Source organism: Cimex lectularius, unplaced genomic scaffold, assembly GCF_000648675.2.
Source record: "Cimex lectularius strain Harlan isolate CLEC.00 unplaced genomic scaffold, Clec_2.1 scaffold208, whole genome shotgun sequence".
Lineage (NCBI taxonomy): Eukaryota > Metazoa > Arthropoda > Insecta > Hemiptera > Cimicidae > Cimex > Cimex lectularius.
In genome coordinates, this window is record NW_019392797.1 from 872,436 (window position 1) to 899,937 (window position 27,502).

The 27,502-nt window shown below is 35.5% G+C and overlaps 1 protein-coding gene across 2 annotated transcripts; it reads right to left on the bottom strand.

The window, feature by feature from the left end:
- On the bottom strand, positions 1–27,502 carry LOC106664886. Of its 2 annotated transcripts, XM_024228016.1 has the most exons (5): positions 27,244–27,502; positions 18,489–18,603; positions 3,686–3,861; positions 2,120–2,263; positions 1–881 (listed from the first exon to the last, which is right to left on the bottom strand). In XM_024228016.1, exons 1-5 carry the CDS (start codon positions 27,284–27,286, stop codon positions 871–873), a joined length of 489 nt encoding a protein of 162 aa, XP_024083784.1. In that variant the 5' UTR covers positions 27,287–27,502; the 3' UTR covers positions 1–870. The 2 variants fall into 2 exon arrangements, with proteins under 2 accessions (XP_024083784.1, XP_024083785.1); XM_024228017.1 differs by lacking the exon at positions 2,120–2,263 and having other exon boundaries at positions 27,244–27,487.

Consider the following 27,502-nt stretch of genomic DNA (forward strand, 5'->3'; position numbering starts at 1 on the left):
TTTTTTTTTTTAATAGAAAGATAAACACTAATTCATAGACACACTGAATATTAATTTTTGTACCAACTAAACTTAGCTCAATAGTTTAAGGTTCTTAGGCACTAATAAACTTCAAAATTGTGAAAAAAATAAATATGTGATTTTTCAAGTTTCCATCTAGTTTAAAGCTATTAAATGGCATAATGTAATTAACTTTTTGTAGTTATATTATTTGACTGGTCAAATTACCTAAAAGCCAAAGATTGGTAGGCTATGGGAACCAGCCAATAGAATATTATTTTATTCTAATCTCAATAATCACTCTAATATGATTAAAAATTCTTGTTAATAGTCGATAGCAGTAACAAACCGTTTCTATTCTGTCTAAACCTTTCATCCACCATCTTTTCTAATCAAATCTCTACACTCATTGAATATATATTATTAGTCTTTGCTTTAAAAAAGTTGAAAGAGCTTTATTTAAGTAACTATCTTTTACTAAATTGACTTATTTCAAACTAATATTCTTACAATTTATTCATTCTCACATAATTATAAATAGGTTCTGTTTTGCTCTAGTTGGGAAAGCAAAGAGCTGACTAATTTGTTAAAATAGATTCTTATTGTGCTTCATTATTAGAAAAAATCAATTTAAAAAAATATGAATAAACCAATTTTTTTTTAAACTCTAAAAGATAGAAGTATTCATGAAAAATCTCCACAAGTGGTTTTAAGTGATTGATATTTGCCACAGCACATAAGCTTCTTGAAAAGTTACAATTGATATTCTGTGCCCAAGTGCGAAATAAGTAAAGGCTGGTCCCAAAGGCTTAATGTTTAAGATACGAAAGCAACTGCGAAGTAGAGACGGATTTTTGCCAGCTCGTCAACTCACCCTATAGCTGTAAAAATAAAAAACGCAATTAAACAAGATATAAAGGTAATTCGATAATTCTCTAATTTTAACGTAAATTACAGGTGAAAATTGAAGTATTAAAATTGACTCACATGCAGTTAATACAACATGCATTTTGTACAAAAAAAAGTTTAAATAAATTTTTGAAAAGTGTATAAGGGATATTACAACATTGAGAACTTTCATACACAAAATACATTTCTAAAAAATAATCTAAATGAAAATTTCTATATACTTTTAAAACAAGCTTTTTACAAAGCACATAGCTAATAATAATAAAAAAAGAAAAATTGCTAATCGCCTGCAACGCAATTTCTACCACTTGTAGTAATCAAATTTGCTTAATTTATGAAATGTTATAATAAAAAAGTAACAATATTGAAGCCCTATTGAAAAATACACTTCTCATTTAATAATAATAATAATGATAGCAATATCTTTTCAAAAGAAGTCATATCTTTCTACTGGCTCACAGTTTGATTTTTTTCAAATTGGTGCTACTTCACTTTGAAATTGAGTGAATTATACACTCGTTTATTAATTTACATATTTCTAAATAATGTTTTATGAGGTTAAAAATTTTGCCATCTTGGTCTAAACGCCAACAAAAATTTAAGTTTGTGTTTAAACGGAATGCTTGTAAAATCTTAAATGCAATTTTAAGATTTGACCGTAAAAAATGTGAGATATAAACACGAACTTTATAGTAATGATTCAGTTGTAATATCTACTTTCATGGAGTTTCATAAATTAATGTTTAATAAACAATGGGTAATTTATTTTTCAATAAATATAAATTTTTACATTGTGCAAGGATTTTGTATTTTTTCTGATTTAAGTTCATTATTGTGTATATTTGTGTAATAAATGCAGTGGAAATTGGCAGTTTTTTAAAGCATGATTACAGCATGGTAAATTTCACCATCATGAAACTCCTTATATTAAAAGAAACATGGTTTATGATTGAATGAAAAGCATGAATTTTCACTACATTTGATAATGCATAAAATCAGGTAAAACTACACATAAAATTCTTAACATTTAAATCACAATGCTGGAGAATTATGTAGCATAATGAGCCAGGGATTCCGTGTTGTCTAATGAGTGCATGTCAGTTACGACCCAGTGCAATAGCCCGTCGGAAAGGTACAAATCCAAAAATGAATCGTTTTAGGGTTGAACACGGAGATGCATAGGCTATTACACTTTGACCGGTTTACGTACAATTCGGCAACATCTCAACATCGTGACTTGGCTGAACTGGTTGGGGTTGCTGGGGTGGCTGCTGCACGTTTGTCGTTGGGGACTTTGCCGAGCCACTGCTGCTCCTCGAGCCACGCAGTGAACCCCTAGGAGATACTCGAGACCCTAGGCATCCAACTTTACTTACTCACATGTTCGTTTCTTTTCTTCTTATTCAAATAATTGTTCAATGATCAAAATAGTAAACCTGTCCTAATATAATTTTTATTTTAAAACTTTTTTTTAAAAGGAAAACTAATGTAATCTGAAATAACTAAATTCTAAACAAGCATTCAGAAAATTATTATAGTAAAGTACCTGATTCTTTTTGTTTATATTTACAGAATTTCTAAAAGCAAGAGATTGTATAGTATTAGGCAGGAAAGTTCTAATAGATTGAGTCTATTTTTCACAATTTCAACTTGTACATTTTGCACAAATAAGATAGAGAAATGTCTAGTAAGAAAGGATAGTTGCAGGCTAATCATCGCTAATGTGAAATCTAATATTCTACTTTCAAGAAAATTTCAGAAAATATCACACATCGTATAGAGAGCCAAGTCGCCAGTTACACACCATTCTTGCCTCCCCACAAAACTGAATTTTATTTTTTACTCTCTAAATTCACTATTTCGTGGTCCGCTTGACCAATTAATATATTACAATTAATTAAGGTTTTTAGTTGAGATAAAAAAGTCAATGGCACGAGCGGGATTCGAACCCATGATCTTCGGCTAGATACGCCGCTGCTCTACCACTTGAGCTATTATGACCTCGATCCACTCGAACACTAACTTCTTATCTCAACCCCACCTTTTGAATTTTCCCTCCTTTTTGCCATTTTTCAAATGTCACGTAATCTTTATTGTTTACTACAAACTTTATGAATACATAATTTATTTTTCAAACTGATTAAGTCTTCAAAAGTGCTGGAGAGAAAAAAAAATGATTATGGTAAAAATAAAAAATTCAAGTGTCCCTGCAGTAAATGAAAACATGAAATAAGTGCAAACAGAATTTATTAACAAACAAGTGGATCTGTATCAATGATTATATTTATTCCTAAATACCAATGATCAATGATTTAAATAATAATCAATTTAAATAATAAAAAATACAAGAAAAGTGATTTGTGATTTATGTGCTGTTGCTTGTGGACTAATACAAAGAAAAACTACACTGTGCAAACAAAATAATCATAAATAATTGACTGTAATAAAAATTGTTGAATGGCATTGAATAAAATTTATAAAGAATTTATTATGTTACACTCCTTACTTAATTCTTTGCTTATAAAAAAGAAAGTAGGCCAAACAAGAGGGATGACCAATGTTATTTACTCAGCTTCCTCATGAATTATTATTGCCAATATGTTATATATAACTTATTATGTTTTATGTATAAGTTTTTTTTTCGTCTCAACTCCCTTGTCGGTTATTTGTTTTTCTTATATTGATAAAAACTCTGTTTTGATTTACTAGTATTTGTGGGGAGGATAAAGTCATTGGAATGAGTCCATACAAAAAGTGCTACAAGTTGCATGTTTACCCTGAGATTGAGCGGCAGGAGATTGGGGTCTGAGGGAGGCCAAACTTGGCTGCCTGCTGGGCGCCCCCTTGCTGCCTCTCCTCTCACCGGGAGCCTTGTTGTCCCGCAGGAGTGACACGTTCATTAGCCTGGGGTTCGGCGTGTTGAATATGGTCCTGTTTTCTCTCCATCGTGCCCTAAAAATTGAAACATGAGAAAGTATTGTTACATAGTAGAAAAAGTTGATTAAAACAGCAAACAATAATTGAAAATTAAATTCTGGATAATATTGTACAACAACAAAATCAACAGTGAAGCGAGTAAACAAATACTTCCAGAAATAAGGCAAAAATGATCTGAAATAACAAACACTGACATTTTTAGTACAGAATAAAAGGTTAACATATGCAAATTGAAATAATACCTATAGAAGTTTAACAATTTGAAAATTATAAGTAAAATTACAGTAGTAATTGCAACAATAATAATTGGCTACAAGATAATGATAATTTATTTGTAAGGCTTTTTTTAAAGGTACATGCTAGAAAATGACTTTTCATTCCATATTTGATCATCTTTGATCATTGTGACGAGGGTTTGAACAAAACTGGTGACATCTATTCAACAACCCTGTTGAAAACATCATGAATGTATTTCTGTTAATTAACTTTCTAGCTGCTTTGAAACTTTTGGTACATTTTCTCCTGAGAATAATTAAAATGGTTCTTCACAAACATATTATTACTTACAAAATTAAGTAAATTAATTAATTAGAGGTTAAAAAAAGAGAAGGGGAATTGCTACGTCGCATGCATACGTAAAATTTTAATTTTTATATGCTTACGCTTATAATATTACAGCTTTACAGAATATTAGAAACACCAAAGTAAAAATTAAATGTAACCCCAATTTTGTAAAAAAGTTATTGATCCCATTTCTTTTTGTTTGTTTATTGACCTTATGGAAATGAGTACAAACGTTTTTGTACTCATTTATTTATGATAATATCGATCACTATTTGTATTCGATGGTTTATTCATGACTTATGCCCTTGGCAATGAATGTTGAAATATGCCTGGGAAGTGTGGAATAAGCGGAGGCTTTTCAATAATGATGATTGATGATCAAAATGTCAATATGAGTTTATTAATGCACTAAGAATCAACAAAGTTTAGTTTGCCTTAATTTTCTCATGTTTATAAGAGCAATGATAACAAACAATTTTATGTAAACAAAAAAAAATTTGGTATAAGTTTATTTAACATTCTTGCTACATGAAGTTTTGCTTATAAGGTCAAAAAAAAAATTAAAAAAACAACAACTTGAAACTTGTTTTGAGGGTGCAGCCCATTAGCCGTCCTCATTAATTTAGAACCTTTTATGATATAAAAAAAATGGTTAAAGATAAGATTGAAGAAACTTTGTGTAATATATTACAATTAATTAAGGTTTTTAGTTGAGATGAAAAAAAGTTAATGGCACGAGCGGGATTCGAACCTACGATCTTCGGCTAGATATGCCGCTGCTGTACCACTTGAGCTATCGTGACCTCGATCCACTCGGACACCAACTTCCCACCTCAATCACACCTTTTGAATTTTCCCTCCTTTTTGCCATTTTTCAAAAAACATTCGAGTCATTATTTTGTCTTTACTTTGTCATTATTTTTGTCCAATTTAAAATCCGATTGCACCACTGTTTTCAGCATAAATCGTTGAAAATGTGTCCGAATGTATAGGGTCTTAGTTGAAATTTTGGTGCTGAGCTGAGCCTGAGGTACCCTGTATAATTTTTCTCCCAAAAAGGCAAAAATTTGAAACTAGACTAAAAAATATTAAACATGTATTTTTGGCCATTGAAAAATGGCACAAAGGAGGGAAAACTCATAAGGTGGGGTTGAGATAGGAAGTTGATGTCCGAGTGGATTGAGGTCACGATAGCTCAAGTGGTAGAGCAGCGGCGTATCTAGCCGAAGATCGTGGGTTCGAATCCCGCTCGTGCCATTAACTTTTTTTCATCTCTACTAAAAACCTTAATTAATTGTAATGTATTAATTGGTCAAGTGGACCACGAAATTAGTGAATTTGTGTAATATTGTGTTACCGATGTACCATGTTATTATTTTTAAGACCAGATTTTGGATGCTTGTTGAGATAGTGGTAAAGGAGCAAACTGACACCCATAGGTTCAGAATGGTCATATCACTCTCAAGAAGTTTTCATCCAGTATTAAGCTGAGGTACTTCTTGGTTTTATCCAAAGAAATACTTGCCCATTAAAGTTTATTGGTGAAGTCATCATTTACTCGTTAATAAAAATTTCACTGATGTAGATTCACATATATTCATTTTAATCTCCAATTGGATGTGGTTTGCAGGGCGTGGACTTGTGCCTTTGTTCAAAATCAAGCAGATTGTACTTTTGCTGTTTTCTAGTGTAGGGTAGTCAGTGGATAAGAGATGTAACAATGGGCCTAAGCCGCCCTGTGGAACCCAAACTCTTATTTTTTCTATTGTGGACAACAAACTTACCAATTTATTTATTTATTTTTTTTTTTTTTAAATTAGCAATAAGGCCTGACGTTCTATTATTTCTAAACTGTATCCACAATTTCATCAGCCATTCTATGGAGATGTTGAAGGCTTGCATTGTAATTCCCTAAAGAGTACAGGTGCCAGAAGTAATTGCAGAATAAGTAATCCCTTGAAGATTTTTGAGAAGGGAAGGAGTAACTGTGGGCTTCTCTTTTTGATTTTCCTAGTTTGTAACTATGATTATAACTATATTTCTCCAGTCTTTTGGAAAAGAGTTAGATTTGCATTAGAAATACAAAGGTCTTTTTGAGGTAATACTTTTAATAGAGTCTGCACTATATGGTCACAACCAGAGGCTTTTTTTGGAGGGGTTCTCATTAACTTGCTCCAGAGTAAAGAATGTTAGGGAGATAACTGTACAGGTTCTTTTAGTTGGTTAGTTATTTCCTTATATTAAATTACAAGTTTCCTTTTAAAAGTTTGTAAAATGTTTTGCAATCGTTTTCCAAGGAGTCCGTCTTTCTTTCTCCTCTGGTATTTTTGATTAATGGAAGTTGTAATCAATTGTATTTGCCTATTTTTGGACGAATTATATTCCAACATTGCTTTTGAAGTAAATTAATTTAAACTTTAAGAAAATTTAAGTTTCAAATTATGCGAGTTTCTTTAAAAACTTCCTAACTCAAGTCAGGAAGACTGGTATGAGTAACCTCACTTTTCTATGCACATAAACAATGAAAAACAAAATTTTGAAAATTAACCATTAAATTAAAATTTAAGTATTGCCAAAAATGTAGGAATTTTCAATATTTAAATAAATGATTATTTAAATAGTTTTCAGAAAAAACATTTTCTTTATCGTGCCAATGTTTCGATCTTTATTGAGATCATCTTCAGGGCCTGGGATTTACAAACATTGTTTAAAATTAACAAATACATGTAGGATGTGGAAAAAATTGAATTTATACAATGCAAAAAAAAAATTTTTTTATATTCAATCAAGTGAGTTTGATTGAATATAAAAAATATTTTTTTGCATAAGTTGTTAAAGGTTGGACTACTAATCATAGATCATATTCCCGTCTGGTGTAAACGCCTTTTGTCTAATGAGAAAACTTGATTAAATTGAAAATGCCGTTAAAAATGTAAAATGCCGCAGAAAACGGCCGTGCTCCATTTTCTGTGATTACACCGACCTATTAACGTTGCCGACTATATAAAAACGCAGTTATAAACTTTCATAATAAGGTCTGTTTGAGCGACACGCCATGGCTGAAAGTAAAGAAAAAGAAAACAAGACGTTGAAAGAAAAATAATTAATATTCTTGTTATTACATTTAGAAGTAGTAGTGTAGTTCTGGTAAATTGCGAGACAAATCTACTATCTGAAATGAAACTCGTCTGATAGACTTAAGTAGTTAGAATAGACAGAACAGGATGACCTGAAAACGTCCACTTAACAATTTTTAAATGACCAAAAAACGTTTTATTTAATTTATTTGTTTTTATATTTAATAATAATATAAGGGGGTTATCGTTGCGGCCAGTTGTTTGGGTAAATAAAGAAGAAAATAATTTATTAAACAAAGGCTTAAAATTTGTCCCGAAAATAGAATTAGATACAAAAAAAACTATTATCCCTTGGTTCATCGGTATATTGTAACTTAAATACAAATATAAAATATAAATGTGCTGAAGTAAATAAACAAAACTTGGTAAATTTAAACGTCAGAAAATTAAATACCCCAAATACAATAAAGGTCTATTGATAAAAAGTTAAAAAGTAACAACAACGTTATTTTAAAAGACGATAAAAGAAATAGAATAGTTAACATTGAACATCAAAATTGCGTTTCTAATGTTGAAGAATTTCTAAACAATAACGAGTGTAAAGAAATAAAAAAAGATCACACCTAAAAATTAAAAACTTGATCCATTAGATTTCGCGGTTCGATTGACCAAATAACTTCTTTCAATTAATTAATCTTTGAAAAATGGCAAAAAGGAGGGAAAATTCGAAAGGATGGGTTGAGATGGGAAGTTGGTGTCCGAGTGGATCGAAGTCACGATAGCTCAAGCGGTAGAGCAGCCGAAGTTCGTGGGTTCGAATCCCGATCGTGACACTGACATTTTTATCTCAACCAATACCTTACATAAAGATTAATTAATTAAAAACTAGAGTTCAAACGGCCATAAAAAACAGTAGTTATTCTCAAATGACAAATATGCAGTTAAAACTAATACCAATGAACCCGAAACCCCAAGGTTATACGGTATGGTCAAAATTCACAAGAAAAACAAACCTTTAAGATCAGTAGTGTCCTTTTATAATCCCCCATGCCAAAAACTCGCAATTACAATTGATAAAATAATTAAAACTCACACCAATTTCAAACCTACATTAAACAATTCTTTAGAATTGATAAAATAATTAAATAACATCAATATACCTAAAAACTGTGTCTTAGTGTCATTTGATGTCATCAATTTATTCACAAATATCCCCGTTGAAGAATGTACAAAACTCATATAACAAAAACTTACGGAGACTTCTATTAATGAATTTGTAAAAATTGATAGAATAGACCTCTTAAATACACTGATAGGCCAGAAAGTCCGCCCAATTGATTTTGTTTTCATTTTCTCGTTAAAAGAAAATTTTGCCATTAATTTGTCTTATTGTTTTTACCAATAAATATTGTTTATGCTATGTTTTAAATTGAGAATATCAATTAGAGGTAATCATACTTAATCCTTAATCCAAACCTAGGATAAAGGATTTTTCAATGTTTACTTTTTACGGGATTTAAAATGGTTTTTCAGGCTCATTTGTATCCGGAGGCAATAAACGGTTTGGTTTTCATCTATGTTTTCTTAATTTAAATTTTTAAACATAAAAATGCAATTTAGTGCTGAGGATGTGTGCGTGGTGCGTGGCACTTATTGATGATGGACTTTCCATCATGATGCGGCTAATGCCATCCGAGTTCCCAACGAAACTCTGCGAGAAGCTATTAAACGTTTTCGAGAAACTGGATCCTACCATAGGTGGCCCGGTTCTGAACGCCCTAGGATAACAGAACCACAGGATGTCCGTTTTTTGGCTTTGAGAATTTTGCGAACCGGCACCTTAACCGATTCAAGCGATTCATTAGCTCCAGGAAGTTCGAGGTGCCCAAATTTCTGAACGCACTGCTCGAAGAAGATAAAATCAGTATGGACTGATGGCTTTTCGCCAGAATTGACCAGAGCACACAGAGTTGCATGGCTAACATTGGTCGAAAACACAGCCATTGGTCTTTGGATGATTGGTCTGCTGCACTTTTTACAAATGAGTGTAGATTTGCTCTACGATCTCCAGATGGGCGTGAAAGAGTAATTTTTTCCAGAGCCAGCAATTTTAATGTAGCTCAGTGATGGTGTGGGCAGGAATTTCAATGCAAAGCCGCACAGAGTTGGATGTTGTTCGTGGAAGGCTTTGGCGGTCACTCGCTACGCACATGAAATTTTGGAACATCACGCGTTGCCTATCCTTGTTGAAATCAGCGACAATCCTATTCTAATACACGATAATGCCCGTCCACATGTCGCTAGCATAGTACAAACCTACCTTCAATAGCATAACATCAAGTTCTTAGCCTGGCCAGCCCATACTCCAGACGTGAACCTCATCGAACATGTATGGGATAACCTCAAAAGACGAATAAGAGCACGTCTATCACTTCCTGATACACTCCACCATCCTGGACGGACTCTTCGTGAAAAATGGGCTAAACTCCAGCAAAGGGACATTTTCATCCTGGTAGAAGGTATGCCGACGCATCTTCGAGATGTAATTAAGGCAAGAGGAGGAAATATGCGATATTGAAATGCTAATTAAAAATTTAAAATAATATTATCTGTCCGTCTTTTTTTTAAATTAATTTTTTATTTCCTTAGCAATTTACATTTTTTAACTTTTTTAGACTAAGACTCAATTATTAAACGTTAAAAAACGTGAAACTTTGATTAATATATACAAATGTATACAAATGAAGTTATATTAAAATGGGCGGATTTTTTTGCCTGACAGTGTGCCTACTATCTAATTATTGTAAATTCAGTATAAATTTTATGAAATGAAAGGGTTACCAATGGGGGTCTCCATTATCCCCAATTTGTGCCGAAATATTCATGGATAATTTTGAAAAAAATCTTTTCTAATCAAACAACGAAATAATGTTTTAAGAAGTCTGTTCTTTTTTGGCTATGCATATGGTCGGGAACGTTATAGGATCTCAAAGAATACCTCCAATTAGATCTTTACACCGTAATATAAATTTTATATTGGAAATTAATAAAGATGTTACAATTAATTAAGGTTTTTAGTTGAGATAAAAAGTCAATGGTACGAGCGGGATTCGATTTTTATCTCAACTAAAAACCTTAATTAATTGTAGTATTATTGGTCAAGCGGACCACGAAATTAGTGAATTTAATAAAGAAGGTTGTTTAAACTTTTTAGACCTAGAACTGTCCATATTAAACAACCTAATTTAAATAGTCGTATATAGAAAACCACAACTACAGGCACTATGATACCAGCGGATTCTTCTCACCAATCGACCCAAAAAGCTGCTGGTTTCATTTGGTTCATAGACCGTATATTAAAACTCCCATCAACACCTGCTAACTATTAAAAAGACTTACAAACCATTAAAAGTTTAGCAAAAAACAATGGATATCAGGAAATATTTATTGATAGGTTGCTAGTCAAAAGAATAAAAAAATTAACTTTAAAAGGAGCAACAATAGAACTCAGCCACCTCACCACAAATGAACCATTAGGTTTCCGTTGTTTACCATACATTGGTGCCAGAAAAATTAGGTAAAGTTCTTAAATAAGAAGGCTTAGAAGTGTTCACTTAGAAACATCCTCTCAAAACCGAAAGACAAGGTAGACAACTTGGCAAAAAGCGGGGCTTACCAATTTAATTGTAATGATTGCGACATTAAATATGCAGGACAAAGCGGTAGAGAAATTAACGAGTTACTAACCGTTAGTAGGGATTATTTTGTTAAAAAGATTAAAAATGTTGTTTGGGTCTGTTCAGAATGCTTATAAATGCAAGAAAAGGACAACACTTCCGTTCCACGAACATTCGACAAGTCTGTTAAGTGTGGTCCAACCTCTTCGTGGCGATGGGGCGGTTTTGAAGAAGTGGTTTGCTATTAGCGTTGCCACTTTGGCCCCCATCCAATTGAGGCCCCGGTCTAGGGGCACAATTTCCTCTGCCGCCCCCAACTTCCGCGCTATTACACCGAACCTTCCTGGTTTGGGGGCAGTCTCGCTTTAACGAACAAAAGTAGAAAACAAAAGTTTAAAACTGGACTGCATAAAAAGAGCCATAAATTGCCATTGACGCGATTTGGCGAAAACATTCTTTTCACTAATCGGTATTAGAATTCTCGAAATTTATGAAAATTCTATCTATTTAGACTTTTATCTATTACATCGTGAGATTTTCTCTTGTGGCCTGCGAGGTGATGAACTTGCAATTTGATCGTTACCGATTATTTTGGTCTGCGTATAATAGCTGGGTCTCCGCCTGCAATGTTCTGCCTGCTTATAACCCTGACCATACCAGCGACCGAACTTGCGAGTTTACTACTTGTGGCTGAAATCTATCGTGTTTTGACTAGTAGCTTGATTCACTCTTTTGACAATAGGACTGAGAACATAAAACACAGACCAATCAATGAAGATATCGAGAAGAAAAAACATTACTGACAGATTAAAACAGCGGGGGAGCGAAACTCCATCCAGCAAACGATCCAATTCATGAAATCAATTGTGTGAAGTTGTGTAGCTTCATCCCTCTGATCATCAATTGTTACTGATTTTGCCAACAGGAGGGAATAATACACGCGTCTGACAGACCTAAACAGCGAGACTAGGTAGACCAGCAATAAACTCAACGACCAAATTATGTACATTTAATTTTAGTACTTGTCTCGTAGCTTGATCCCCTCTGATCAGCGGTTCACATCGATTTGGCCGACAGAATTGAGAAAATAACAGACAGATCAACTGCGTGAAGTTGGCGGAATGTTGAAACGCGACTAATAGACACAACATTTTTTCCGAAAATCGGAGTGTGTTGTTCAGTTTATTTTAAAAAGATAGTTCCTACGCACTATCTTCGTAAAAAGATAGCTCCTACTCACAGTTGTTTTCAACAGTCCGGATTTCGAGCCTACAGCTCATCATCAGGTTGTAGAACTTACAACTTGTACAACTTACTGTGAGTAGGAACTGTCTTTTTAAAAAATCGGAACAAATACTCAAAGAATCGATGCGCTCAAGTACAGGGTGTCCTTTTTAGATGGCCCAGCTGAATTTCAATTGAACCAATGATCCTATCACAAAAACAAAAATCCGTCTATAATATTTTTTAGTCTAGTGTCAATTTTTACCATTTTTTTGGAGACAATAATATAGGGTACCTCAGGCCCAGTTCAACTTCAAAATTACAAATCCTGATACATTATTTTAAAGGATTTTTTACGCTGAAAGCAATGGTGCAATCGGATTTTAAATTGGTCAAAAAATGGCCAAAAGAAACCGGCGGCGTAATTTCGACGAGAAACTGAATATTTTATATAGCTCACGAAAATACGAATTCCTCTCTCCGAAATGTTGGAAGGGTGTTAAGTTAAAAAAAAAATAGAGATGTACTCTGTAGAGATGTAGATCTGTTGGACTCCTCGGCCACCCGATTTAACTCTACTTGACTTTTTTCTGTGGGGCCATGTAGAAAACAGGCTCTACGTCAATCATAACCTAGCATCCTCAGTTGAAGAACTGCGGCAAGGCTGGAAAATGCTTGTCAATCCATCTCTCCTGACTATCGCTTTGGGCACTGGTGAATTAAAAGTGATTAAAAAGAGCAAATCTTTGCATCTTTACGCAAGGCAGGCAGTTCGAACATGAAATGTGGTTAATAAATAGCAAATCAATTTTTTAAAATGTTTGCCATAACTTGATTATTTGGAGAATGCGAGATGCGGTCGGTGTGACGTAGGTTTTAAAAAAACATTTTCTTTATCGTGCCAACGTTTCGAACTTTATTGAGATCATCTTCAGGGCTTAAAGTGTTTGTTTTCTGCGCTGTCATAACTTTGTCATTATTTTTGACCAATTTAAAATCCGATTGCACCACTGTTTTCAGCGTAAATCGTTTAAAATGCGTCCGGATGTATAGGGTCTTAATTGAAATTTTGGTGCTGTACTGAGCCTGAGGTACCCTGTATAATTTTTCTCCCAAAAAGGTAAAAATTTGAAACTAGACTAAAAAATATTAAACATGTATTTGTTCTTTCTTTATTTTTTTCGGCTGAAGAGAAATTCAGCCGGCCCATCTAAAACGGACACCCTGTATTGAACCAAAACCCCCTTCTATTATTTGGGACGTTTTTCTCAAATTGGCAATACACGTTTTATGGCTTGCTAAAAATTCCATCAGTTTAGTCTTGTTTACTCTGCTAAAAAGATTATTTACATTTTGCTTGTTGCTAGTGAAGTTTCTCGCGGCTTGATTGCCTCTGATCTTTTATTCGCGGTGACAACAAGTGTGAGAAAATAACACATAAACTAACAAATGAAGATAACGAGAAGCCCCCAGACAGACCAAATTAGCGAGTCTAGGCAGGCTAGAATGACCGCAAACGCCATTAACTAAATAGCTTTAGATGTTTAATTATTTCACCATCACCTCTCGCCTATTATTAACTTTAACTTCAATACATTACATTTTAACACACAGAAAAAATGTACGGTAGAAAACCAATATTTCGGACCTAACCAATATTCAAAAAACAGAACAGAAGACTTGCTGTAATCAACTATAGTTCTCATAGCGCGTAGCTATATGCTTTTTATGTAGAACCCAGACATATAATGTCGTATTGTTTTTCTCTAATATTTATTCCTTTATGTATTTTTCCGTATGCACTGGTTGGAAACCCAACTTTGTCCTTTCAGGCCAATGTTGTTTAGTTCATTCAATGTTCTGTTGGCCAAAACAAACCAGCAACAACATATATTTCATTGTTACAAACATAATCAATCTCGAGTAAAGCAACCAACGGCTTTAATGCAATATTCAATTCAATCCTGATATGTTTAGTACATCCTATCCGTATAGATTTCCCAAAGGATTATCTGCTACTGTTTATTAAAGTTCCTCTGAAAGTAAAATAACGATCGGTTTACTATGATTTGTTTTAAATTAAAATATTTTATGATATATTAGCACTTTGCTTGGATGGATCACTCGTCATGGAATTACGCAGAATTACAGAAATGCAATATTTCGAGTGAGTAATTATTTAATTGTAATTTGATATTTTAATTAGGGTTTTATCAGATTGCCTCATATGTTACTAGATATTATTACAACTCAAAAATTAATTAGTTAAAAAAAGTTGTTTTCATATAATAACTTTGCGGAGGTTTGAATGCAACAAAGGGAAAAGTGACAGGGACGCTTCCCCCTTTCCAAGGAAAGCTACAGGTGAAAATTATTAGTTACGAAAGTTCTATTTGTAAACAATTCAGAAGTTTAGGAAAGATATGTTTATTTGGGGGTCGGAATGAGATGGATGTTCTGGAGAACTAAGAAAATATGCTCTAATAGGCAGATTAACAATATTTATAGAAGATGAAACCGTGTTTAATTTAATCGGCAGGTACTTAATAAGTTCCATAGCTTACTTTAATACTAAATCTTTATCTTTCGAAGAATTAAGAAATTATTTACATGGAACTGGCACAATTAAAACGTATAATTAAAAATGTAGTTTACTTACTGATTTGCTGATTTATATAAGCTTAAATATGACTTGCATGTATGAAGTTGAGCCTTCCACTTCACGCCGTCCATCGGCAATTCCAGCTTTTGTAATTTACAATAAATTACCGACAGGCTTCGAGAATCACCCAGATGGCAGTTGGGGGTCAGACCTAGGTCTTATACATCCTACCAAAGTTGTGCTTCGGGTTCTAACAACACCTAAGGTCATTTCAGCACCCAACGTAGTAAGTTCTTAAATTCAAACACGTATACTCTCTCAAATGCATTTTTTCTTATTTACATACCATTTAGTTAGGGTTTCATTCATTCCCGCATACTCGGTCATCCTAAAACGGACTCTGAGGATCTTTAACGTCCGCACCTGGCCTATTCGGCCTTATCGGACGTTTTGATTCTCAAGATGAGAGCTGACGCACCTCCACATACGAAAGAATAGAGTTACTACCGCAGCATTAGTGTAGAGGCAGCTCTGCCCCGAAGGGCCAAGACATTTGCATTGAGTATCAAACCGTATGCCGCGCACGGGTTGTTCTTACCATAGCCGAAATACAACAGCCCGGTCTCCCCCGCACTCCCTAGACAGGGAAGCCACTCTATCTCCCAGAGTATTGGGGCTTCCCTAGCGTAGAAACTTTCGGATTCGCTCCAGCCGCGGTTTTGTTTTAAGTGAAATATCTAACCACCCTCTAGAGGAGCACCGCCTACGGTAAAAATCTCTGTCGAGCTCAGCCTACACTTACCATGCGCATTCGAAGGACGCCATAGGCTCAGCCTAGGTGGTCCGATCCTTCGCTTCCCCAAGCGTACCACGCCGGTCATACGCACAACAATGCAAAGCATTCTCGAGTAGGAGAAACCGATTCACTACCCGTTCCCATCCGCTACTACTCACGCATTCGAGGGACTATCATCATAATCATCGCGTCCTCAACGCCTATAAGCTGCCGTCCGATCCGCCGTACCCCTTGAGGCCGGGTGTATAACGGTGGTCATACGCAAGTTTCACGAAGGTCTCGGGCAGAAGACAGCCTCTTCTCTAAGTTCCCGCCAGGGGCGTCACCACGAGCCACCACGAAACCATTCCCATTGTAACAAGGGCTGATTTTGGAACTTTTGTTACCCCGTGGTATAGATGGTCATGCACCCTCCCCTGTCTTTGCAGCCAGGATCTGGTACACTGACCGTCGTGTGCCTCTAATAAGGTACCCGCCGCTTGTGCTTCAGAGAGGTGGCCACGCCCTCTAGGCTGCACCTTTATTTTGCGCCTGGATACCCCCCTTGTAACCAAGGGTTAGGAGGGTCACAGGATAGAATGAAGGAATCTAGATTGAGAAAGGGCCGTGGATGAGAACAGCCGTTTCGGGGTCTCGAGCCTCAAACCACACTATACCACCCGTCGTCGCCGAAGTGCCACATTGAAAGGGGCCGCAGCTCCCAGCGTGGATGCATTGAGTTAGGATGTGGAGTATTCGATATACCTCTATCACCCTTTAACCCTATAATGTAACTCACCTAATTGAGGATTGATGGGCTACTACATATTCCGCCGTTGACCCCTCACACATTCACGCTAATAAATACAATCACGCACAACACACGCAAGAGGTACAAAACTAATCATTATTGCTACAAGAAAACACCTCTGTTTCCTCCAAGAATCGGAACAGGTGTCACAGATACTGGCTGCCGTGCTCAAGCTCTATTGAATCAGTCGTTTCAGAAACTCGTCATCTCTAAGAAATCAAACTTTCGGAAAAAAGTTTTATTTTCTGAATGTATATTTTTTAAAAGTTTTTTTATTTTATTTTCTGGTTTATGAAGTTGTTTGAATTGGCATTCGATTTTTTTTAAACTGATCAGAAGTACGCTAAATATTGAATACAATTTGGACAGGACGGGTTTCTACTGAAACAGACACAAGAAATTTACAGAATTTTTTAAAATTCTAAATAAAATGCGATGAAAATCAGAATATTGTAAAATCGGTAACATATTCTTCAACTGGGCTTGAATGTCCAAAATGGTCTACAATTGTCAAACTTCATCAACTAAAGGATTCCACTGTTTCCTAAGTTTTGGGCCAGTTGAAGGTTTTTCTCCAGAACTGTTGACTACTTTTTTTGCAGGCAGGCTGTTTTTTATCTTTCGAAGGTTGTTCTCCTTTCTAATGTAGATTTGTATTCTTCGATTTGGGTTCGCTGGTTTTTGAAGCTGATTTGATTAGGTGGGGCTTTGGATACGTTAAAGGTTGACTTGAATAAGCCTTCAATGAAAGGCAAAGCCTCAATCAGCCCTTGTCTCGAGAAGAGTAGAGAAATTCTATGTATTTTGAGTTACTGAAGCTACACAGAATCCCATCTTGTCCTGGACATTTATTCTTCCAACTTGAACCTGTTTTTAAAGTAGCTTACAAAATCGGGATACAACGGGTTTCTGTTGCAATCTGTACATCTACCTAAAATAAATCGAAATAGATTTTTTTTGGTTATGACGAGTTTCTAAAACGTCTGGTTCAATTCCCATATCGAGTGGCATCCAACGGGCTCTCTGTATGGAGCCAAGGAATTGAACCCTTCAATTAGGTGGGTCACAAGTAGCAATAAATTGTGGTTTAGTTATACATTTTATATTTGTTTGTTTTTATTTTATTTGTTTATTTTTATTAAACAAAATTATATTCTACAAAATGGATTATTTTATATTAATTTATTTTTATAAACAACACCACAGAGTTCGACCACGAGTCTGCTAATTAAGATTTTTAGTATTAATGATGAATATTAAAGAATTTATTTATTTATTTTTTTAATGTGGTGGATACCAGGAACTGGAGGAGTTTCCCCTGAGCATACAGCTGTACAGACCTTTCTGGCTATATTTTGGGTTCGGAACACGTGCGTGAATTGAATGTTAATTACTATGATTATAGTTTACCTTTCATAGAGCTTTTTAATAATTTTTAAAAGTTTTACGGGATAATTTGGTGTATAGGGGGGGGGGGTTGGTTTGAAAAGCGGTACCGCAGGGACGGTATAACCATTAGGGAATTGAGTCAGCTTTTGTCTGGAAATATCCATCACCGTATTCGGAGCAGCATGATAATTTTTTTCCTCGCCCCTCCGGAAGTATTCTCTCTCGGCCTATCTATTTTTTTTTCTTATATGAGAACAAATGGTTAAAAAGCCGCAGATAATGCTTCACACACAGGTGACCATATCTCACGTTACCGGTAACAATTCAACGATATTTTATATACGTAAATAATGCCCTTAATAAGTAAATTATTTGTACGAAATCAAAGTAATGTACGGGCGGAGAAAACATTTTTTTTTTTTTCATGGACCATTTTTCACGTTATCTCCAAAAGACAATATGCTAAACTTTAAAAACAACTTCAACACTACAAACAATAGTCAATAGTAAAAAATGTACTTACTTGCTAAATAATCTTAGGACGACACAGATGATGACAAACATGAGCGCCATACCGACTAACACGCCTATCATGGCCGGATCGATGTACTGGACAGGTGCAGGAGGTTCGTAGCTTGCTGAAAGATAAATTAATAGATTAGCGAAATCACATAATAATAAAAAAAGTACCAATTAGATTATCTATTAAAAGTTAGCGGCGAAAAAGAATAAGTTTTTATGCTTTGATAACGAAGAAGGCATACAGGTCGAATGGAAATGAAAAGCTTTGTGTGGAAAGCTCTTATCGTCCTTTTACAGAGTTAATGTTGCCGACGGTAATGAAATGGGGTTGCCATTAATCTAGGTTTTACGTCTGCAGTGCTCCGACAACGCTTTCCAGACTCGGGCATCCCTCTTTCTATATTCAGACAACATCGGGTAGAAATTTTAGTAATTATTAAGAGAACTCCCCTCCCAACAAGGGAGCTTTATTGACTCTAGTGATATTTTTACTTAGAAATAAATGATGATTTGGAGATCTGGACTTAAGATCCGGGTTAGTTAGTAAACATTATAGATTGAAGAAAGGGAGAGAAAGGAGAAAGAAGAAAAGAAGGTGGAAAGGAAGCAGGGAGGAGAGAGCAAGAGAGAGTGAGAGAGAGAGAAAGAAAGAAAGAGAGAAAATTACTAAGTGAGAGAAAGAGAGAGAGATTGTCATAGAATGGGCAAAAGAAAAAAAGGGCAAAAGGAAGGAAGAAAGGGAAAGAAAGAGAATGTTGTAAATCGATAAAGCAGAGACATAGAAATAGAGTGTTATAGAATGGGGAAATGAACGGAAGAGGAATAGGGAGAGAACGAGGAAGAGAAAGAGGTAGAGAAAGAGAAGAAGAAGAAGAAAAATAACTTTATTCTGGGACTGGTGTCCCCTAAGAATAATTTACATGAAATAAATAAAAGAAGTTCCTTCTATGAAGTTAAAAAAAAAGATAGAAATCTTGGCACAATGTATACCAATAAGGCAGGACAGAAGAAAAAATTACGAGAATATCAAACAAAAATAACAAATGTTAACGTGAGGTCTCTGCTTGGAGGGAGAGGAGGTGATTATACAGGTGGGATTTAAGTAGGTGGGATTAGAGTAGGATGATTTCATCGAGGATAGGCAGCGTTCTAAAATTTCATCCACACAGCGAGTTGACGTCATAGACCCTCCACGAACAACAACAAACTCTGTTTGCCTTTCCATTGAAAATCCCGTCCACACCATCACTGAGCTATGTTAATAGGTTAGCAACGGAAAAATTTACAGCCGTCGTACCTTTCATTTAGCCTTCTCCGCACTATTTCACGCCCATCTGGAAACCGTAGAGCAAATCTACACTCATATGTAAAAAGTGCAGCCGACCAATCGTCCAAAGACCAATGGCTGTCTTCTCGACCAATGCGAGACATGCAACTGGTGTTCTGGTCAATTCTGGTCCTCTTACGGGGCGAAAAGCCATCAGTTCATACTGATTTTATCTTCTTCGAGTAGTGCGTTCAGAAATTTGGACACCTCGAACTTCATTGAGCTAATGAATCGCTTGAACCGGTTAAGGTGCCGGTTTCGCAAAATTCTCAAAGCCAAAAAACGGACATCCTGTGGTTCTATTACCCTAGAGCGTCCAGAATAGATGGCCATCTATGGTAGGATCCATGGATACCCGCTCATAAGGGGCACTATGGCAATGAGGAGGCGGACAGCCTGGCCAAGGAAGGATCAAATACTGCGTTTGTCGGGCCACAACCAGTATTGCCCCACTCTTTAAGCACAGCGAAAGAGAGTATAAGTTGCTGGGGTATGAAACAATTCCTTAAAGAATGGAATATGTCCCCCGGAGTTTCTGAAGGAAATCAAACCTAAAGAAACGAATGGTTGTTCTCTCACTCTAGGAGGGGAATTAGGAGGCTGATAGGTATCCTAACGGGCCATTGCCCCTTGAGAAGACCCTTTTTGCCGCTTCTGCGAAACAAAGGAAGAAACGGCTCGACACTACCTTGCAGAATGCGATAGGTATGCTAGGGAAAGATTTGATACTTTCGAAGGAGAGGACATAACTAAAACACTCACCAGGATAAAATGGTCCACAATCTTGGGGTTTGTAAATAGGTCCAAAAGGTTTATGCAGGACTCGTGAGCCGACCAGGTCCCGGACCTTTTAGGGATGGGGTACGGGCCTACCCAGGCTTTTAACCCCTCTGGTCCTGGTCGCCCGCCCTGCGTAATATATATGGTAGGATCCAGTTTCTCGAAAACGTTTAATAGCTTCTCGCAGAGTTTCGTAGGGAACTCGGATGGCAATAGCCGCATACCTGATGGAACGTCCATCACCAATAAGTGCCACTAAATGGCATTTTTATGTTTAAAAATTGAAATTAAGAAAACAAAGGTGAGAACTAAACAGTTTATTGCTTCCGGATTCAAATGGGTCTGAATAAACATTTTAAATCCGTAAAAAGTAAACATTGTAAAATCGTTTATCCTTGGTTTGGATTAAGGATTAAGTATGATTACCTCTAATTGATATTCCCAATTTAAAACATAGCTTAAACAAATATTTATTGGTAGAAACAATGAGACAAATTAAGAGCAAAATTTTATTTTATCGTGAAAATGAAAAAAACAAAAACAAATGAACGTTTTCTCTTACATTATGGTTATTTTTATTTGGATTGGTGAATTGTCAGTTTGTGTAATCAATAAAATATGAAAAACTATCCAGAAGAGGATAAATCTGTTATTTTTTTGGACGTATCAACCTTTTACTTCTATTTTGCAGTATGTAAGAAAATTTTTTTTAGAATTATAAATTGAGGCAAGTATTGTGTATATAACTGCCGATGGAAGACCCAGGTGGATAAATCGTCGAGAACGGAATAAATATCTAACCATTTGTGACTCCGGTTTTATGGTAACGGTATAAAAGCTTATCCAGCTTCAGGCCGATTTTCCTCCAAAACGGTCTCTGCAAAACACGAACGGAATAAAAGGCGAGCAGGGTTGAAATACGGCTCCGAAGTCGGAATTAAATTCCAATCTTGGACGTGGGGGAGCCTAAAGCGCGTTCTGGACATCTCTCTCCCTTAATTTAGAACGCCGACTTCCGACAATGCTAAGGGCATTGTTATAATGTACGGATCGGGGATTTTAATATTCGCAAGGGTCTGTCCGTGTTTCATTAGCATACAAATGAGAAGGTAAATGCGCATCTCTAACGATCAACGCCACAATGAATAAAACCGCCCGCCTCCGAAATTTTTTTCGTTTGCAATTATTTTTCTTTCGTAAATGAGGAACGCTATAAAAAGAAATAAAGCCTCTCTTACATTTTCAGATTGACGTAAACGGTTTTAGCCCTTCAAAGCCTTTTAGCCCCGACTAATTTGAATGTAGCACATCAATAGACCGGTTCTATGCATAAAATTTAAAAACGACAGAGAAATACTTTCCAGAGGTTCAAAGTTTTATGATAAATTAAGTTCCGGCATTGCGAATTCTTCAATGTGCTTCTTTTTTGTTACCCCAGCTTACAACCGTAGAACCACTGGTGTAAATTGTGAGGAAACTAACCGAGGATGCAAACAGGGTGTCCTGTTTCTGTAACCTGCGGAAGCTCAAAATAAATTATCCTACAACTGAAGCAATATTTTTTACTAGGCGTCGCCCTATCTGTAGGGACAAAATTTCTGTAAACGGCTTACCGATTGTTTGGGAAGAAAAAAAAACAGTTTTTCACACTACACACTACAGAAGTGTAACAGCCTGATGAAAAGTCCACATTTAAGAACATGCTCGGGTTGGAATCAATTTTCAAATTTTAATTTATAAGCATTAACAATTCCCCATCATTGTTTGATTTTAAATTACATGTCAGATCTAAAAATCAGTATAAGGTTGTTCTTTCTCAGAAGAAAAATTAAGGTTGAATCGCCACTGAAAATAATTGGCAAGTACTATAAATCCACATTTAAGAACATGCTCGGTTTGGAATCAATAATCAAATTTAAATTTGTAATCATTAACGATTCCCTATATTTTAGAAAAGAGACTATTGGTTTATAGTAACTAAAGTATGATATGAATGTTCTTGATTCTAATTTCTCAAGGAATCTACCAAAAACGGCATCAACGGTGCTTCCTGATTTAGTACTTTGGGCGTTGGTATCATTCAAATAATTAAGGTTTTTAGTTGAGATAACAAAGCCAGTGTCACGAGCGGGATTCGAACCCACTGCCATTCGAACAATGGCAAAAAGGAGGGAAAATTCAAAAGGTGGGGTTGAGATGGGAAGTTAGTTCCCTAGTGGATCAAGGTCTCGATAGCTCAAGTGGTAGATCAGCGGCGTATCTAGCCGAAGATCGTGGGTTCGAATCCCGCTCGTGATACTGACTTTTTTATCTCAAGTAAAAACCTTAATTAATTGAAAGATATTAATTGGTTAAGCGAACCACGAAAACTAGTGAATTTAGTTGGTATCATTGTTTATTTTTAAATTACATGTCAGATCTAAAAATCAGTTTAAGGTTGTTCTTCCCCAGAAGAAAAACCGCCACTGAAAATAATTGGCAATTACGATAACTCTTTATCAATACATTCATAAATAAGCGTATTGGGGGAGTCGGTGGCCGGAACGGTTTAGGCGTTGACACGTAGTCATCACTGTAAGGTAAAGGTCCCGGGTTCGAATCTAGCGGCCCTACATTCGAACCCGATATACTTACAAATGTTTTTTTTTTCAAAGCACCGGCACCCTGAGGGTTTATATGACCTCTGCTGTCGCGAACCCTCGTAAAAAAAGCGTGTCATTGGAGTAGAATAATAATGTTTGATATATAAATGTAATTATGATGGAAATAGTTTCGTTAGGAAATAAATACATGGCAACTATTAAAACAGTTCTTCCGTCATCATCTAAAAAGCACTGAGCAGGACAAATCTCTCCGACTGACCATGCGCTATTTTCAGGGACTATATTAACTTAGCGTGAATTACTTTCGAAGTTTGAAGTGAAAAATAAGCACTTGTTGAAATTTTTATAAATAACAACTCCACCAGCTACCAGCAAAGTTCGTTTGAACTGACCGATGCAGACAAAATGTATATATTTTGTGGGATACACTTTCATCATTATACAGCCCTGTTTCCGAAAGTATTAAGGAATATGATTTTAGCAAGACTACATCTGATAAATCCTGTGTGTGTGCTCTTAGAATTTGACAATTAACTGGCAAAAATGAAAACCCATTTTTTTTGTTATTGATGAAATTCTTCAATGACGACCTAATGTTCGATAGTTGATTGAGAGTAAGACTACCTAATTCCTCTTTTTCGATGATCGATCAATAACTATTTATACATTGATATGTACATACATGCCTTTTATTTAAATTATTTATCTGTTTAAATCACTTAAATTTATTTACTCAGACTATTCATTTGATCTGTATATTGGTTATATATTGATTTTTAAACACTGATTAACTAAATCTGGCTTGGTTATTTAATTGTAAATTGTTTGTATATTGTTATATATGTTTTTACAATTCCTGCAATATCGCCAAATTGTACCTGATTTAAATTATATTTATTCCATTTGTTGTGGTTTACTTAATGTTGCCACGAGTTTAAATTAAAAGTCAATGAAATTAAATCTGGGGTTTAAATAGAAATATAAATAAAACGGGTTGTAATAGTGCTCCGCTATTTCCCCTAAAAATAGCAAATGTAAGGATATATGCATATGTATGTAAATTGTGTTAAAATAAACTCTATTCTATTCCACTAAATATGCATCATTTCATAAACCGAAACACGTAATTGCACAAAAAAATGAATAAAATAAAACTTGCCTTTTGTCAATATATGCTTTTTTAACATCTTCAAGGATGTAAGCAGGGAGAGGTAATGAAACAAAATAAAAATGCAAGTCTGATAGACCAAAGCACCAAGGATGGTATGACCACTGTAATCAAAAATACTAATTCAAAATTTCACAAACCGAAGCAAGTAATCTCGTAATAAACGAATTTTTTTAATATGGCAATTCTTGCTTGTTTTGTTGCTTTTGATGTTTATCGCCATTTTCAGTAGTTTGTGTGTGTGTGTGTGTGTGCGTTATTTTTTAAGTTATGTCCTTTTTATTCAGTCTCCTTCAGACAAGCGAGGACAGGCCGACCAAAATACATTTTCGACACACAGCAATATTAACATTTATAATAAAAATTTTATGTATAAGTTCTGACATTTTAAAAAACCTTCCAACAGAGAGAAATTTTGCGTCAATACGTCGGATATGTAAGAACGGCAATTAACTATATTATAACTTTTTTTTTTTTAACGCGATCTTTAGTTAATATAACTATTTTGTTACTTGTAACGTGATTTTCGTATGTTCGCAATTATAAATTGATAACATTGTTTTTGTATGTCCTAAACAAAAAAAAAAGTGTTTTTCTTTTTGAATTACTGTATTGATAATCTTTTTTTGTCATTGTAGCGCCTTGAGAACGCCTAAATATAGAGTCGAAAGCTTGGCAATAAAACAAAACCTTGCTGTTTATCTTGACAAAAAACCCGATAACTGAGAGCAAAAAACTTTGAAACATTTGAAAGTAAGAATAAAACAAAACTTTCAAAAGGTTCAAGGTTGTTATGGTCTGTCGAATGGTTTCGGCGTTTCGTCATGCTCAGTGACGGTTTGTTGCTTCAGCCTCTTTAAAACCCTGATCAAACTACAGATTCGCCAATTCATTAACGAAACAAGTTATACAAAAAATAATAATAAATAGGTGTTTTGGTTAGTCAGATGTGTATTTTTTCGTTACGCGATCTTTAGTCGTCGGCTAGGTTATAAGCAGGGTGAGAATAAACCAATGAGCAGGGGGGGAAACCTGTCAGAAGTGCGTTTCTTTGTAATTTTCAGTAGTGGTTTGTTGCGACACCCGGTTTATATCGCTGACCAAACTATATATTCATCATCTCACAGTCAGCGTGTATTTCCATTTTGTTATTTTCAGTCGTTGGCCAGGGTTATAAATGAAACCGACATTTGAAAGTACAAAAAACCAACAATTAAGTATCGACCATTTTTTTATTTTCGCACAGTTTGGATCAAGGTCCGGTCTTGAAGAAATTCAGTTGCTACTGCCAAGCTTTCGACCTATTTGAAGGTCACCATTAGATCAAAACAGCATTGAATACATCTACAGATTGACATATTTAATTTTTTACAGGCGATCTCAAATTTCCTTGAAGACCGATTCAGTCCCAATATTGCCAAGGACTGTAACGCTGGTATGTCGCTTCAATCTGCTTATGTCCATGATCATACGACAAATTCTTTTTACAAATGTAGGAACCATGTCGCCATAAGCGAACAAGCTGCTTCATCAAAGTTCATCAAACCTCAATGATAGGTCTTCGTTATTTTCTCAATCCTGTCCTTTTTATAGTTTCGACGACCAAAACAGGGAGAATAATCAAGCCGAAATGACAGGAACAACCGAACTACAGGTTCATCTTATTACATTTTTTCCTTCTTCAAAAAAAATTAATAAAGCTTAAAAGTGGCGGGACGAACCGAGAAGAGAAGCCCGAGAAGCAGGAAGCAATTCGCGGCCTGCAAGATTCTGATCGGGGTGGCATTGGGTCAGAGATTGGAAAAAAAAGAAACGGAAAAAAAGCAAGGAGGATCAGTTGGGGATAGACGTTCCGAGGAAGAGATTGTCTCCGCTAGCAAAAGAGAATATTGTTTTTAAAAAAAGTGAATGTGTGTGTGTTGTTTGTGACCCGATCGAAGAGTTGTTACGAAGAGGAACTGGCTGATCCCGGCAAGTGAGGAGTGATCCCGTGAGTTGATACATTTCAAATTTATCATCAGGCCTGATAATTCGGGACTAGAGACGTTAATTATAAGTTTCGGCCTTTCGATAGTTTTAATTTAAAAATATTAGTCAATGAATTATAAATAGAATAGTGTTATTAGTATCAACGTAGTTTTTTTTGTTATTTTTTTTATATCGTAGTCTAAACCCTAAGTAAGCTAAATACCCTAACAAATCTTCTTGTGTTAACGAATTAAGAAGCAGGAAGAACTTCATAATTTAGCTCCCAGCATCCTGGTTGGAAGCGCCATCAGGAAGAAGAGCGCCAGAAGCGCTGCATCGCTACCCTTCTTTCCCCCCCTTCTTCCGATCGTCCTACTTTTCTTTTCCTTTTATCCCCTGGTTTCGGTATTCATCCTTACCCAAAAATACCGTGGCGCTCAACACGTATAAAAAAACTTCCACCTCATCACCGACCATCACTTGTCTCTCCCTTCAACACGTTCCCCCCCTTCTCCACTGAGCTACCGCCAACGTACGTGCAGCCGCAGTAAGGAAGCTGTAACAATCTCCCTGAAGGGTAAACTCACAGAACATATTAATATAACAAAACTTAGAACTTCTTGAAAGAAGGTTGTAAAAAAAAAAAAACTTTCGAGAGGTTCATTGGATTTTATATATGAATGCCTTTGCCAATCCATGCTTATAACTATTGTAGATTGTGAGAAGCTAAAACGCGCCTGACATACCAAAACAGCCTTGGTATGGAGAGTCATACCGAAATGGTGACCGTCACACTACAGCTTACAAAGCATTTAGCAAAATGTTACCTTGTTTGGTGTAACTATAGAGGATGTATGAAAAAAGTATGAAAAAAGAAAGTATAATAAAAAAAAGAAACAATTATACTGACCCACACATTCTATTTTGTTGTTCTTGTTAAGAGTTGGAATCATTTCGAACCTGCAAGCGCATCTTCCATCCCTGCACTCCGTCTGGTCGACCCTGTTTTCGCATTGTTCTGTGAAGAAGCACGTCCCGTTGATGTCTACCTCTGTAACAAAAGAAACGGTTTATCCATTTAATATAGAATGGTTCGGGGTAAATTTGACATTGGCACGTATTGCACGTTGTACAAATTAAATTATGGGATATCTATTGGGATTCAATAG